The following is a 17,177-nucleotide window of genomic DNA, read 5'->3' as shown; positions in this document are numbered from 1 at the left end:
TGCACGAATCAATAAAAATACAACTCTGATTAAATGAATGATGAAGGAAGAACGTTATAACAAAATTTAAAGCTCGTTAAAGTCAATTTGACAAAATGTGTTCTCTTTAAGTAGGCTACTCTAGAGATGGATTATTAGGCAAGTTTGGGATAAGCAAGACCTGTGCAGATCTGATCAGTGTTGATCCAAATGAAATCCAAACCAGCTGGAGCAATAAAATTACCCTCTGTTTTTCATTCTAGGGTGAATGTTCATTTTCATGATTCACATATTAATAAAAGGTCCTGACATAAACGGGTGGAGTCTCTTGTATTATCAGGCCCAAGATCAAAAGTCACATCATATTGACTTGTGTTGTCTTTGTGAAGTATCAAAACTAGTCTGATAATCTGAAAAAAAAAAAAAAAAAAAAAAAATATTAACTATTAAATATAATGGACCCCAAAATTAAAATAAAATAAAATGTCAAGATATTATTTATTGACAGCAGCATCCTCACTTATTGTAGGGTGAAATATCAAAACTAGTCTGATAATCTGAAACAAACAAAAAAATAGACAAATGAAAAAAACAATTCAAGATAATGCACAAAAAAAAATCAAGATATTAATTATTGACAGCAGCATCCTCCCTTATTCTAGGGTGAAAGTTCAACACTGTCAAACACTGTCCCACAAATACTGTCAATTCAAACCGTTTAATCAATTCAGACACTGTGTCTTTGTGAAATATTAAAACTAGTCTGATAATCGGAAACAAAAACACAGAAAAACAAAAAAATGATTAAATCCAAACTGTTTAATAAATTCAGACACTGTTACACATTGTTTTCCATTAGAACGTGGCTTTTCCTACAATTACAAGATCAAAAGTCACATCATATTGACTTAAATTGTCTTTGTAAAATATTAAAACTAGTCTGATAATCTGAAACAAAAACATAGAAAACGAAAAAAATGATTAAATCCAAACCGTTTAATCAATTCAGACACCGTGTCTTTGTGAAAAATTAAAACTAGTCTGATAATCTGAAACAAACAAAATAGAAAACAAACAAAAAAGATTCAATTCAGACAATGTTACACGTAGTTTTCATATAGAACGTGGCTTTTCCTACAACTCCAAGATGGCCGCCACAATTGTCAACAGCGACAGCACCGACGCGACCTCTAGCTTTACCCCGCGTGGCCTTTGAACGCATCGCCCGAGCCGCACACGCAGCACCTCCTCACTCCCTCCGCACTCCCGCCTCACTCCCTCCGCACTCGCTCCCTCCGCGCGTCACGCATGTTTGCACGTTCGGAAGTCACAGTTCGCGGACCCGGCCCTGAACATGTCCGCCGCGTCCCCGCCGCCGCCGCCGCCGCCGCACGAGAGCCGTGTCATCCACCGCCGTGATTTACCGGAGCCACCGCCGGAGACCAGGGGCGCGTGGCACATGGGGGACGACACCGCGCGAGGGGCCACTCCGCACGCCCCGGATCGGGTAACGCAAAAGTACTTTTAACTCGGCCCGCGCGCGCACTCGTCGCTTGTTCCGTCACGCGAGCGCTAATCCCGTTTTTTTGTCGCATAAACAAGTCCGTATTTGCGGCGTAAGTGAAACGTCCGCGCGCGGCTTTTGACCCGTGAACGCTGCTTACGGTCACTTTACGATTATAGTTTCCGTCAATGACAACGGTTGTATTTATAAACAAGTAACTCATGATAAATGATTAAATAATATAAACGGTTATAATCCAAATCGGAGTGGAGGAAACATAATCCGATTTCCAACGGAGCAACTGGGATCAGAATGTTACAAAGTATTAAAAGATCAATCTCTCAGATACGCGGTGTCAGAGCCCAGTTTAAAGACATTTACACTTGTATTTTTTTTAATTATTTGTTTTATAATAGAAGATTATGGCAAAATGCTGATTATTATTATTATTGTATTATTATTGTATTATTATTATTATTTTAATTTTTTTAGCTTGTTCTAGACAAATACAAAACAACTCATACACAATATATATGTTTTCTATTCATAAACAGTTATATTACATGCTATACCACAAAGAATACTTTTTGTGAAGCTCAAATGTATATATCTTTTCATCTTTTGTAATATAAAAGCAAACTAACTGTTCTCTCTACACCGGAAAATCAAAATAGTAGCTTACTTTTTTATTATACACACAGTTCTTTGTAATCTTTGACATGTTTTATGATCAAAAGTTACTTCTTTTTGCCTTTGCGTTACTGAAACACGACAACCAAGAGGCAACTCGATAGACAGTCAAAGTTGTCATGGCAACAGCTGCTTTGAGTCCATTTTGACAACGGCCAGTCCGCAGTTCAAAGGTCATAAAGCCACACCGTGAAGCGTTTCAAGCGAATCGTTGTAATGTAACGCGAGCTATTTCACTCAAAGAACCAGAAGTGGGTGAGTTTGTTGACACACGTGTTCCACTCACTGGGCTTTACATTCTTCAACACGTTCAGTCACATTGTCCACAGATAGCGCCCGTTTAATCGCTGATTTATTGACTTTTCCTCCCGAGTCGGCTGCCAAAGTTGGGAGAAAATTGCCGTTGCCGTGACAAAACGCACTGCAAGTTGTGTGAATTGTGATCGCCGGTAGCACAGTGTAATTGTAAAACATGTCACGTATATACATGTACAGATAATCAGACAAATTGTGAAAGGAAAACGCGATTCATATTGATAAAGCCTCCCATAAATAATACACGTTCTGCATAGTCACGGTTTCTTCATCGGGACTTCATCGGCATTTCCAAAGCTAGTGAGCTAATAGCTAATATTTAGAAGCTAATTGTGGGGGTTTGACTGTTAATAAGCACCTTCAAGTGTTGATTACGTCTGTATTAACCGTGTAATTGCCATAAAAGCCGTGCGTCCCAGTTAAAAACACTTCCTCAGCAGTCAGGCGCATTACAACAGCCTGAAACCTGTGATTTTGGTGAGCCACAGGCCTTAAGACAGTGTTTTGTAATTGTATTGTTACAACACAGGCTGTTTCTGTCTGTGAAAACACGGAGACGTTTAAGTTGACCTGTTAACATGTCTCTGTGCGACTGTAGTGAGTGAGCAGATCTGAGGAAAAGGAAATGCTTGATCACACACAGGACGCCAAACATCAAACAAATGCATCGAATGAAATTGGTTTAGGTTTTTCCCTCTGCTTTTTGAATAATTGTACACTTTTTGGATTATAGATTTCACAAATTGTTTTCTTTTTGCTTTTTATTAAGGCAATCAATCATAGTGTATGTGTTTATGATGATATGAGATACAAAAACTGCAATGTTGTATGCTTTTTAAATTTTTTTTTTAAAATAATTCAGAGTCGCGCCAGTGGTTTAAGGTGTTGCGCGTCTGGTTGTTAACAGTTACCATATCTGAGTTGTGGGTTTGCGTCTCGGCCTCGACCATTTGCCCTTTCCACATTTCTTGCTTCAGTTGAACTAGTTTTCAAGCCAGAACATCTTAAAAGAAATAGGATACTTTGTTTTTAGCTCCTGAGTGGGCCGCGCCCGGAAAAGTTTGAGAAGCTCTGTTGTAAGGGCTAAATGGACTATTAGAAAAAAAAAAGAAAAAGGTTGAGCCATAAAAATATGTTTGTCAGTTTACCAAACCTTTGATTTAAACCTTACACTTGAAAAATGTCCATATATTCTATCCCTTTTGTGGGATAAATAAAGGTTTTCTTCTCTTATCTCATCTAAAAAAGCTCAGTTTAATATGCATTTTATAATACTTTTTTGGGGGTAAAACAAAACAATATAAATCCAGATGATACACGATTGTCTAATACGTTGTTTCTCTTCTCTCCACAGGACCACGGGAGACCATCGGCTCCACGAGGGTCCGGCGGCGCCCAGTGGCCCGAGCTGGACGACCCCACGACCCGGCAGCCCGCGCTGGACGACTGCCAGCGAATGGGGACTCTGTTTGGGATGATCAACAAAGGTCTGCGCGGCGCCGGCTTCAGTCAGATGTACTTTGGGGACAAAATAGTCGAGCCGGTCGTCATTATGGTCTTTTGGATGCTGCTGTGGTTTTTGGGAATTCAAGCGCTCGGACTCGTGGGAACTTTATGCATAATCATCATCTACATCCAGGACTAGAAAGATCAACGACGCCTCAAGTCTCAATGTTTTGACACTGAAGGACGGTCCGAATGGAAACGGCTCGGAGGATTTGTATTGCTTGTCGTGGTTGCTGTTGGAGATGATTGTAAACTAGGGCTATTGTATTGTCATGGCGATATCATGATGACATAGTGTTCATATCGAGAAACTAAAAATGTCATTATTATCTTCAAATTTCAAGAGATTTTAAGGTTTCGTGAGTACGGTAATGATTTTGCCCCGTTTTGTTCATTTAGATTATGACACGTTCGACCAAAACAGCATTTTAGTGCGAATTTATTGGACCTAAGAATCGTCTGTTTACATTTTGCAAAATATCGTCATCTCTATTTTAAGATACTATCCTGAATGTAAGAGTTAGAGTCACTGAAAGCCTTCAGTGTTCAGTGTTGTTTTTACCAAGGATTACTTATATTTTAAAAGAAAACATATCACTTTTTGAGACCAAAAACTACTGAATAAAAAAAATCATGTCATTTCTCGTAAACTTTATCCATCACATTTTGAATTTTTTCTCTCATTGCTTTTAAAAATGACATTGTGTCTGTTTTGTGCTTTCACGTTCCTTTTATAACGATCAAAAGCACTGGATCGTTATTCTACTGCACAACTTTAATCACAGCTTTAAACACTCCATGAATGTAAAGCGTCTGCAAAAAACGAGTCAATTGTTCGTAAAAAACGTACACGACGACAACCATAAACGTAACAACATTAACCATTTTAAGCACAAATTATTCAACGTCGAGTCTATTTTTATGTGTGCTTTTGTTTGAGAATCCAAAGAGCGGAAGTGACACTCTTGCAGTTTTCCAGATGCTCAGGCAGGAAGAAGTATGTTGCCAGGTATGAATACAAGCAACGCCAAATATTTGCTTTTGGAAATACTACAATAAACGCTATTATTACGGAAGACTACTTTCGTGCCAACAGGATAATCTCAGTAAATCTAAACTAACCATTCCGATTAGGTTAATTATTTGACCTTGTAGAGTTCAAAAAAGTTCCGATTTAGTCGATAAGCTGTGCATCTGTTGTATATTGCACACCAAATCAATATTTATAGTGACAGGCCCAGTTTGTATGCAATTATACGTAGTAAAAGGCAGGAAACGGAAAGACCTTGCAGGTGTTCAGTGGACTAAAGTTAGTAAAGCTCTTCCTCTGTTTACGCATCATTTCCTGGGTGTTGCTTTCGTCACTCCCACAACTTTGTCTTTCGTTTAAATATTTTACTTTGACATCTCTGGGTTGTTTGTATCCTGTTCATTTGGCTGTGTGTTTTGCTTGAATGTGTTGATGCAGGGAGCGGCCATCTTGGTATGACCGGTGTTTTTATGCTGCAATAAAACTTGATTGTCTCCGGGGCATTTGCATTAAAAGTGAGCCTTAAAATGGACTGGATTTACTTTGTGTATTAAAACTCAGGAAAGTGTCCACATGTTCACTTAAAAATATATATATATACACACACAATACAGTTTTATACTAGTTATTATACGTAGACTCCTTTCTATGCGCGTTTAATAATCTTATCTTAGAGTATGAAATAAAATGGTTTACGTCACTGTGTTTCCCCTCATTATAGATAACTGTATTTGCGTTTGGTAAACAATATAAGCTCATTTTTAACAGGTTAGAAGGTGAAAATGCATATTTTATGGACTACTTTACGTACAGGAAGACGTTAGTGCAGCTAAAAGTCAAGAAGCACTTTACACTTTATTTACACAGGGATGAGAAACGCATCACTGAACACATTTACACTTTTACAGTTAAGTTTGCAGGCTAAACAACACAATTAAAAATAAATAAAAAGCAATAGTGTTTTGTACAGAAGATGTTTACATAGCTGCAAAAAAAAAAAAGAAAAAAGCATTTGGGCTCAAGTAAAACGCACTCACCGTATAAAGGAACATATCACAGGGGATTTTTTTGTCAATGATTCAACGGTAAAGCAAATACAGCCAGCTGTAATACACTTTTATATTTTGGACCTGTACAAACAACATCGAGGAAGTAAGCGCAATCTTTTACTTTAGAGTGGAGGGATGCAGTGCCTTGGTTTTATCATTACGAACCTCTGGCATGCGCTTTAAAAAGTACAGAGTTATTATTAGCGACTGGCTGATCTGTTTTTCCTTCACAAATACTTCACACATACTGTTCAAAACACAATACGATCCGTAGTGTTCGACAAACACATTTTGACAGCGGCACTTTGTGAAGGTGATTTATGGGCGTGGTTTAGTTCAGTGTCCGCTGCCACCTTCGGACAGGATGCGGCTGGGCTCGGTGAATTTGGCCGTGGCGATGTAAAACAGGGCGGGGCCCGGCACCAGCACCAGCAGAGGCAGGTCCTGCTCCAGCTTGTCCAGGCGAGAGATGGAGATGATGCCGTACGCGTGGAGCAGCCAGTGACTGAGCAGCACCACCAGGCGCTTCTTCTTCACTCCCAGACTCTTGAAGGACTGGAAAGGAAGAGAGAACTGCAGTATTAGGAACAGTATTTGTGTTTAGTTTTTAGTTTTTTTTTACAAGTGACAGTTCGAGGAGTTTTGACATAATTTCTTCTCTCAAAAATCTTAACTATTTATCACAATTATTGACACAAACAACATTTTCTCTCATCATAAATTGTCTAATAGATCACAATTCTTCCAGTCCGTGACCAACTTTATGAAGTAAAACGAACTGAATGATACAGTGAAGTTAATAAGTGCATAAACAGCCAGATATAAAAAGGTTTTTAGTGTAGATCGAACTGAAATAACTTATTTTTGCTTGTAAAATGGTCACAATTGTTATTTGGACCTGAATAATCATGGTTATAACCAAATTATTATGGTACTAACTTTGAATATTCAGAAGATTGACAAAAAACAATTCAAAATGTAGTCCCACTTTTTTCGTTGACCTGTGTTTTTCTGCTGAATAAGCGTGATTATTTATCTACGAAACATTTGCACCGACAAACGTTATGCATCATTAAAAGTACAGACAAACCTTAACATTTAACATTTGTCTGGACTGAATTTACTTTGAATATTTACTACGACACGCAAGAAGCTGTGGACAGTTTTATAAATGAAGTCATGAAGATATTTTTGATTCACTAACCAAAAATATGATATACATAATGCATTATTATTTCTAACATTTAATTAACAAGTTATGCACATTCAATGATTGATTATCTTATCTGAAAAAGTATAAAGTAATATAGTTAAAATAATGTCACTGTGTTTTTTCCTCATAGTAGATAACTGTATTTGTGTTTTGTAAATAATTAAAATGTGAACATGTAGATTTTAAGTACAGGATGTCCCATAAACTCCTCTATTAAGCCAAAAACAGAAGCACTTTACACTTTATAAACACAAAGATTACATATAACAATTAAAAATAAATATTCTGTCTCTATTTTTACCCTCACTTCTTTCCTCACAGGCTTCAACACAATAAATCATGTAACTAGCATTATCTACACATGCCCTAATTTATGACTACCTTAAATATGATTCATACCACGTCATATAAATTGCCCAATACGGTAATCTGGATTTTACAATACATATTTGATTTATTCGCGGTGTAATAAAGATCAATATCTGTCGTTAAACCAGTAAAAAGAGTAGCAAAACGTGTGTACCTTTCATAAACACAACTGCATTGCTTGACTTCTAAAAAACTGAACTTTCAAACCTCTAACCCTGTGCCCCTCAGGCGAAATACTTTGCTAATTTTTAAACCAGGAGCGAAGGGAAAAGGCTGTTACCTGAATTTCAGAGGCCGACATGTAAACAGCCAGAGTCACCAGCGAAAGGACCAGGATGATGTAAGGAAACGCATAATCTGCAGAGCAAAACAAACAAGTAAGAAGTGTTTTTGGCAGCTAGTTTTGGTCAAATGTAATAAGACTTATAAATAGTTTGATGAGGCTCACACTTTCAAATGCATTCACACTCTGTTAGCCTTACTCAAAAGCAGGAAGTTGAGCCAGTAAATAACAACCCTCAAGTACAATAGTGTGCGTGAGCCCTAGGTAAACGTAACTCGTACCTATTTATACATCGTGACCGTTAAAAAAAGGACACGTTTCATGAATATTTGGCCGCACTTACAGAGCAGCCCTCCGCCCACCGCCTGGAGGACCGTGAGGATTGGGAAGAAGTAGAGCGCGGCGTAGATGCTTCTGAACCGGTCCGACTTGCCCAGGCCGCAGGCGATCTTCTTCACCAGCAGGGGGCGCAGCATCATCATCATCACCAGGCAGAAGGCGTAGTAGATGAGGACAATGGTGTAGCTGGGGGGCAAAGACACGAATTACTCTGGTTTCTCAGTCAAAAAAACTTGATCAAACACGCTCAGATCTTTTGTCTCGCATCATGTTCTGAATGAGCAAGATTATACATTATTGTTGGTTTTATTTGAATCACTTTTAAACTCTCAAGCACCAAGAGATGATGCAAAAAAACAACAACACGAGACAATAAATCTGATCATTATCTGATTCAAGGAGTTTTCATATGATTGAAATGTCATGTAAACAGTTAAATTAAGGGCAAGTAATTGAATTTCTTTGTAATTGTTGGGACATGCGCAGGTTTTGACAATTCAAATTATGCAAAAAGGGGCAGACTAATGTAGCAAAGTACTTATTAACTGACTGAATGCGTTTTTGTACGATCAGATTAGGCACGTATACGCACACCAAAACACCAGATTTTTGCTTGATAATCAAAAACAAAAAGAATAATTGATATTGCAACAAACTAAATATATCGTCATGGCACAAAGATCCTCCATTTGACAGAGGAGTCGTGTTAAGACGTAAAATGATTAAAAGGCTGATTTTATTCATGATTCTGAATATTCTGTCTAAACTAGCCTCAATTCAATCATAGCAACGCAGCCAGTGACACTTCCAAATGTTCCCCCAGAACTACAAAAACAAAACGACTGAGTAAATTAAATACAAAGGGGCCAAATAGTGTCGATTCCCGCCGCCGGGTGGTACTCACAGTGGGTAGACGGCCTCCTGGGTGCAGTGCAGGGTGTTGACGTAGTCGGGGCTGGGGTTGTACAACATGGTGTACCAGTCCGACAGCATCTGGACCCTGCACGAGCGGATACTCAGCTTCCCCACGGGCTCGGTGACCAGGAGCGTGACCACGGCCGACACGCTGCACTCCACCATGGCCGTGATGTGCTGGAGCAGGGCGCTGGAACTGATGCAGGGACAGGTTTATACGAGAGGAGACAGAGGAGGACGCACAAGACACGCGACACACGCTAACGGCATCGCTGGTCAAATCCACGCCCATGTAGATCGTTTATTATTGGTGTTTTAAAATACTTGAAGATGCTTGTCCCTTTTCCACACTGATTCACTAACACGGCGTTGGAATACACTTTAAAATATTGTGTGAATCTAAGGTGAAAATGACAAAATGACGAGAAGCAAACGATGTATAGTTGTTTTTACATGTTGAGGAAAAAGTTATAATGTTCAATTAAGATACATTTGTAAATTCAAATTTCAGATGTACTATTTACCAGCCTATTTTTATAGTTTATTATTTATCATACAGCAGATTTGAATTGTTTTACTTTTTGACTTATATAGGTTGTTTTATGATTTTCCATCGTTTTATGTTGCACCGAATCACCAAAGCAAGTTCCTATGTTTGTGAATCTGTTCATTGGCAATAAACCTTTTCTGATCTGATATATTGCAAAATTGACTTATGTAATAATCAATATTGTAACTAAATTCCTCACTATGAAAGAAATGCAAGCCTTATTAAATGAAAAACATTGATTTTATTCATGATACTCCTTATTCTGTCTAAATTAGCCTTGAGTTTATCTTTAAGATTTCATTCATACAGAGTTTAACTTGTACATTAAAGGCATCGACATTGCAATACGAAACGGCCATATTGCATCTCTCAATCAGTTCACAACACTTACCTTTTCTTCCCCGAATACCACTCGATGAAGAACCAGTGCAGTACGAGGGGCAACAGGGCCATGAAGCCCAGGTACAGCCAGTCGTAGAGTTCAGGGGATTCTGTGCAGCGCTCGCAGACTTTCTGCAGGTTTGTCCGCTCGCCTCGGGGACAGACCTGAGGGACCATAAACGAGCTCCAGGTTATTGTAGAGCACATTTCAAAACACCGCCTCATCGTCCTAAACACCGCCTCGTCGTCCTAAACACCGCCTCGACGTCCTAAACACCGCCTCGTCCTCCTAAACACCGCCTCGTCGTCTTAAACACCGCCTCGTCGTCTTAAACACCGCCTCGTCGTCCTAAACACCGCCTCGTCGTCCTAAACACCGCCTCGTCGTCCTAAACACCGCCTCGTCGTCCTAAACACCGCCTCGTCGTCCTAAACACCGCCTCGTCGTCTTAAACACCGCCTCGTCCTAAACACAGCCTCGTCCTAAACACAGCCTTGTCCAAACACCGCCTCGTCCTAAACACAGCCTCGTCCTAAACACCGCCTCGTCCTAAACACAGCCTTGTCCAAACACCGCCTCGTCCTAAACACAGCCTCGTCCTAAACACCGCCTCGTCCTAAACACAGCCTCGTCCTAAACACAGCCTTGTCCAAACACCGCCTCGTCCTAAACACAGCCTCGTCCTAAACACAGCCTCGGCCTAAACACAGCCTCGTCCTAAACACAGCCTCGGCCTAAACACAGCCTCGTCCTAAACACCGCCTCGTCCTAAACACAGCCTCGTCCTAAACACAGCCTCGTCCTAAACACAGCCTCGGCCTAAACACTGCCTCGTCCTAAACACAGCCTCGCCCTAAACACAGCCTCGCCCTAAACACCACCTCGCCCTAAACACCACCTCATCCTAAACCAATAAGTAGAGCAGGTTTGTTGCGACGCTTACTCCACAGTCTTCATCCACAGATCCGTTGATGATTCTCCTGCCACAGTACAGGCCTGGGCACGTCAGCGTCATGGCTACAGCTGTAACATAAAGCAGAGTTAAGTTAAATACAACTTCAGATTAGTTTACATGTTAAAGATTGCCAGATTATTGTCCTGATTGACAGAAGTGAATCATTCTCAGCTACACTTTTTCCCGACCCAATCTTTTCACACCTACTTGAGTAATATTTAGTTTGAAAATGATTGGGACGTTTGTGTTTCTTGCGCCGCTCCTTGCAATGTCATTTCGTTTTTTCTTATTTTCCTAATCGATGCTTTAAAAGTACCAGATTTTGCACATTTTGGAAACTGTTTTGTCCTCGAAATTACGTGAACATAATTATATTATGTCCAGTGGTTTCCCCAAACAATTTTGAACTTGAGTAATTTCTTGGACAACTACTCTGTACTTTTACGCGAGTAATATTATTTTGAGGTGACCTTACTCCTAATAGAAGGTTAAAACTACAACAACAACAACAACAACTGTTAAGAGAAGCCTTTATTTGTCCACACAATGGGGAAATTTCCATGTTTGCTGCTGGTGTGCTAAACGTCCATAAAGACACCAAAAAAAGCCAAAAAGCCATGGAACAACCTGATAAACTGCTTGATCACAACTGGTAATTACATTAACACCTCTATAGAAACAGAACACTTATGAATGAAACCTTATTTGACCAAGAGAACTCATTCAAAGTGCATATAAATCATGTAAAACCCTTTCATTTGTAATATACGGTAGCTAAATCAGAAAAATCTAGACTAAAAGCGATGCAAGAAAATGTATCCATGGATTTGTTACATCTAGATTAGACTACTGTAACTCCCTGCTTGCAGCGTGTCCTAAAAGCTCCATAAAAACTTTCAATTGGTTCAAAATGCAGCAGCAAGATTACTAACAGGAACTAAAAGAAGAGAGCACATCACGCCTGTGCTGGAGTCTCTTCACTGGCTCCTGTTGAGTTTAGAATCAAATTTAAAATCCTCCTTCTGACAAAGCCATAAATGACATGGCCCCATCCTACCTCGAAGATGCTCTAGAGTCATATCATCCAAACAGAGCTCTTCGCTCTCAAAATAATGGACTTGTGGTGGTCCCAAGAGTCTCTAAAAGCACTAACAGCTCCTGTGTTATGGAATCTGCTCCCTGTCCATGTTTAAGAGGCTGACACAGTTCCTTCATTTAAGTCTCCTTCCAGTTTTCCTGTCAACATATATTTAATATTGTTTTTCACCTTCTTCCACTCCCCACGGTGAGTTTCAGACACTGCTGATGCTGATCTGTAGATACAGATGCTCCTCAACTGCCTGGAGCTCTCTACTCTAAATGAATGGTTCTTCATCTTCCTGGATGACATTTCTTACTAGATGAACCTCCTTCTCTCCTCCTGAGTGGTTCTGGCTCTGATCTGCAAATGGAAGTGTGTCAGTCTGTCCTTCAGTGGAAGTAGTAGTTTTTCTTTGCTGAGAAGGAGGGTCTTGGGACAGGGGATGTTAGGGCATTTGCTAATTTCCTATGAACATTGATCATTAATCCGTTTTTCACTGTCGCCCTTCGAGGCAAGTACTGTTGTGATTTGGGGGCGTTACAAAAAAAAGTAGAATTGAATTTAGTTTAGTAATGTAGCATTTTGAATCTCCACTGGTTGAACATTAGGCTGAAACTGAAAAGTCTATTGATGTGTGATGTCACAATCATCTCGCCCATGAACCAAAACAGTGCACAATGTGACAACACAAATACTCTCTCTTTTTATATACATTCTGCCAATTGTTGTGAAACTCAATGTTTGATACAGCATCACAAATCAGCACCATTCATTTGTAGTAAGGCAGAGCTACAGATGCTGCTGCGAGTACAAGAAGCCGTGCAAAAAACACATTATCACCGCTGTTACCAAGGTTACTTGAACACAATAACAACAACAGACAACATTGGACACGAAGAGCTCATTGGACAATTAATCCATCTTCAATAAACCACATATGTGCTTTGAAGCCTCTCAAACACTCGGCTAACAGCAGCTAGCGTAATGTTAGCAACGAGACCACAATTCACCATAAAACAGGCTAATGACAACTCTGCAACTTGAAGCAGTCATAGAAATAAAATATAAATGTTTTCTTACACATCTTGAGTCAGAAAAATGTGGAAATCCAGGTTTCCCGACTCAGAAGTGCAATGTTTTCTTTTCATTTGGGTGAACCCGGTCTCCTTCTCCTAGCCTGTGCTGGGCTGTGGCAAAAACTTACCGCCACCTAGTGTCGAGGGAGGCAAACTACACTGTTGTTGTTGTTGTTGTTGTTGTTGTTGTTGTTGTTGTTGTTGACATTCTTAGTGTTTAAAGCCTTTTTAGAATCAGAAAAGGTTTATTGCCATTGCCAAAGAACAAAATTCACAAAAATAAGAACTTGAGTTGGTGATTCGGTGCAGCATAAAACAATAAACAATAACAAAACAACACATATAACATTTAAAAGGCCATACATTAAAGAAAAACAATTTAAATCTACTATAGGATGATTTTAGATTATTTTTCCATAATTTAGAACAAGGCCCAAAATATGCCACATTACCCAAACTATGCTGTCCCAGATAACCCTAAATTGGACACTTTTTTTTTTAAGTTCTCAAATGAAGTGTGCCCTTAAGTGTGTCCATAAGACTTTTAGTTATGGTGTTATAAGACTTTTCTCTTCTCTTTTAAAAAATATAATTTATTTATTTTTATTTTAAGCTTCTTGCATGTACGCTATGTTTTCTTCCATTCAACAAAAACACTGCAGGTTAAAGATAAGATAAGATAACCTTTATTTGTCCCACTATGGGAAAATTCCAGTGTTGCAACACAGATTAGGTACAGAAACAGATTAAGCACAGAAGAATGATAATTCTAAAAAAAAAGCAGATGACTTGGAAAAAACAAAATTCAACTATGAAAAATTAAACTAAAAACTCTTATTTAAAAAAAAAAACAAAACTCTTCTTCTCTTGATAAAATAAAAATAACACTCTTGTTTAGAGTTGTTGTATGGACAGAAAATATTGCACCAGGATGATTGACAATATCAATATTACTAAATTTTTACTCCAGTTCAGCAAAAACTACAAAACGCGTACTCTATGTGTAACTATCACAACAAGATAAACCAGTTATTTTAGCTACTCTTTTTTGTTGCAATATTTTTTTATTTTATTTCATTTTTTCATCTTCCATCGTGAGTTTCCATAGCAACAACCTCAAACGTCAGCGCCAGAAAATGGGAGGGAGGGGGGGGGGGGGGGCGCGGCTTTGCACAGAGGCCCCGCCCCCCTGCACACCAGCGCCACAAAGCTGGAGGATTTGGGCACATTCTTGTTCACACCTGGGACTTCTGCACAAAACACATGAATGGAGACATAAACACGGAGGAGAAGACGAGATGTTTCCACCGGGGACAGCGTCTCACGATCGGCCGCGCGGCTCGTCCATCAGGAGCCGTTTTCCTCCTCCTCCGGCGTCACTGAGCAGCGCTAATGGTAAAGAAGATTTATTTCTTGTTTTGTCACGATCAAAAAAAGGCCAAGTAAGATCTCTGTGCAGGAGGCAAAGCCCGAATGAGGCTTCTGACTTGTGCACAATTGGACATACTCGCTGCAGGTGCTTAGAAATGCAAGAAAAACGCGATAAATAGGCAAATCAAGAAAAATGGGATCGTTTGGAGAAAAATGCATGCATAACATTCACAGCTGGTGTTGTTTTCCTCTCATTGTGGACCAGGCCTGATTCCAAGATGACAAAGTGTTGGGTAAAAGCATGTAGGAATATCTAAAGACAATGAACAAAAGGTAAATTGTGTTATGATGATTTAATTGTAATTTATTTATTTATTTTAGACTGTTATTATTAGTTTTTTTTTTTATCATCGCTGTTAAACATACCGTTAAATAGTCTTTATATTATTATTTATTATTTGCTGAGTTCTCTACGGGTAATTGCCTGCGTTTGTCTATAATCTAACTAAATATTGAAGGAGTAAATAAATATAAAGACATTTTATATACATATCTAAAGGCTATTTAATGCAACAAGTATAAACTGTCCTGTTAATTTTGTCAAAACCACAATCTTACAGTCCAAATGATTAGATTTTCATGTAAAATGTTTCAAAATAGGTTTTTTAATTAGCAATGTGTTATTATCAATGCAGAGACAATTTATTATACATAGCGTAAAACATCAGTGTTGGTAAAAGTCATATTTATATTAATTCGAGCCATATTATATTGTATTTATTTATGTTGCAATAAAACATCTGTCTTTTTAAGTCTTTAGATTTATTTACGTTAATTAATTTATACTGCGGGGCAACAGGTGGTTCGAGCTTTTTGGAAATCTCAGTATGAAATCGGCTTACGTGCAGGTTTAGGGAATCTGTATGAATGAATGTTTTATGACATGAAAGATCAATGTTGGCATCAGTCGGTGACCTCTCAGTGGCCACAGCTTTAGTCTTAAGGTCATCAGGGAAATTGTGTCTTTTGTTTCAGGCTCTGACCCATTTATTGTCGTGCAAGACTCGATTAAAGGGGACGAACCTAGACGTTTGGGCTGTGCAATTGATCCCTTCATCAGTATCAGTATAATCTGTATTTTTTTTCCATAGTTAGCTGTAGCTTTTTGGATTGTCACTAATGGATACCAAGATATTAATCAATACTCAAAGAAATACACATTAATGCTTGAAAAACGCACACAAAAACAGAACAAAGCGAAATAATGGGCTTCTTCTATATCAGAACTACTATAAGAACTGATAATAATAATGATGATGATATTATTATTATCATCATCATCAATATCATCATCATCAAATTATATAAAAAAAACTACCGATATTTTGTGTTGAAAATGAAATAATTTTTTTGTTATTGTGGTATAAAAATCCATACTGAGCTTTTGATATTTAGCTTTACTTGTATTTACATTATTTGTATGTGTGCAATGAACCATGTATGAAAATGAAAATGCCGCAAAACTACGACGTACAGTATTTAGTCTGTAAAGAACCAGAACCACGACAGACAATTGAGTATTAGAGGTGAGAAGTATATTTACATGATATAAGTAGTTGTTTTGAAGATATGCAACATTTTAAAATGGAGTATATCATTGATTAACAAGCTGATTAACATTTTTTTTTAAAGTTCTTTTGTAAACTTCCAAGTAAGTGAATACTGTAATATTTCTGGACTTTATAATTAATTTACAGACAGTTCACATCAGGTTTTAATAGATTTCTGTTGGATTGACATGATATTGTTTACTATTGTTATCGGGATTCTCCAAAACAATTTAGAAATATTAATATTTGTCGCCCGCCCTCTATTGTGCGATGGAACAACTTCCACTAGGGATGTCAAGTTATTATGTTAATCGATAATCGTGATTATTTAGGTCACAATATAATCGTAAAGATTCTATTAAGAGTGTTTTTTAAACTTCCTATATGTTATCTGTCCTTTTCCTCTGTAATTACCTGCGTTGCAACAATGACATTTCCCCATGTGTGGACAATAAAAGAACATCTTATCTTATCTTATCTTAAAGACTAAAAAATATATAATTGTGACATTTTTAGAAAAATATATTTGACTTTTTTAAGTATTATTTTTTTTTACAATGGTAATTTTTTAGTTCAGTAAAAAAAAAAGATGATTTTAGAAGCAAAATGAAGTATTTCCTGCTCAGCCTTTCAAAAAAAGTAAACCTGAACGTAAAGTGCTTTTTTATCTTGCTGTTTATGTCAAATTAATCATTCAGAAAGTTTGATTTCATAAAGCACGTGTCACATCGAGGAGCGGTAACGTGTTAAGAAAACAAGAAGGAAAGAAAATGTAGGATTATGTTGTCGTTTTGGTCTTGAAGTTAATAATCGTGAATATTCTTTAAATCGCCATGTTTATTCTCACAACAATCGTTACACTAATACTAGACATCTCGACATCCCTACTTTCCATTTTCTACTTTTGCCTTGAGCTTACACCACGAGCCGTCTCTCCGTATACACTCTCTTTACACTCTC

General features: G+C 38.2%; 2 protein-coding genes across 2 annotated transcripts; one reads left to right on the top strand and one right to left on the bottom strand.

Moving 5' to 3' along the window:
• The first annotated feature begins 1,265 nt into the window (after positions 1-1,265).
• Positions 1,266-5,538, top strand: fam241a (family with sequence similarity 241 member A). The gene is made up of 2 exons (XM_072458415.1): positions 1,266-1,486; positions 3,843-5,538. Exons 1-2 carry the CDS (start codon positions 1,334-1,336, stop codon positions 4,131-4,133), a joined length of 444 nt encoding a protein of 147 aa, XP_072314516.1. The 5' UTR covers positions 1,266-1,333; the 3' UTR covers positions 4,134-5,538.
• An 865-nt stretch (positions 5,539-6,403) lies between these two features.
• Positions 6,404-13,366, bottom strand: jkamp (jnk1/mapk8 associated membrane protein). Its single transcript, XM_072458035.1, has 7 exons — positions 13,241-13,366; positions 11,068-11,147; positions 10,134-10,288; positions 9,182-9,388; positions 8,282-8,463; positions 7,936-8,012; positions 6,404-6,628 (listed from the first exon to the last, which is right to left on the bottom strand). Exons 1-7 carry the CDS (start codon positions 13,242-13,244, stop codon positions 6,410-6,412), a joined length of 924 nt encoding a protein of 307 aa, XP_072314136.1. The 5' UTR covers positions 13,245-13,366; the 3' UTR covers positions 6,404-6,409.
• Positions 13,367-17,177: the final 3,811 nt, after the last annotated feature.

Source organism: Eucyclogobius newberryi, unplaced genomic scaffold, assembly GCF_026437365.1.
Source record: "Eucyclogobius newberryi isolate DKJ021-1_F unplaced genomic scaffold, fEucNew1.0.hap1 SCAF_21, whole genome shotgun sequence".
Lineage (NCBI taxonomy): Eukaryota > Metazoa > Chordata > Actinopteri > Gobiiformes > Gobiidae > Eucyclogobius > Eucyclogobius newberryi.
This window is presented reverse-complemented; position numbering and strand designations above follow the sequence as displayed.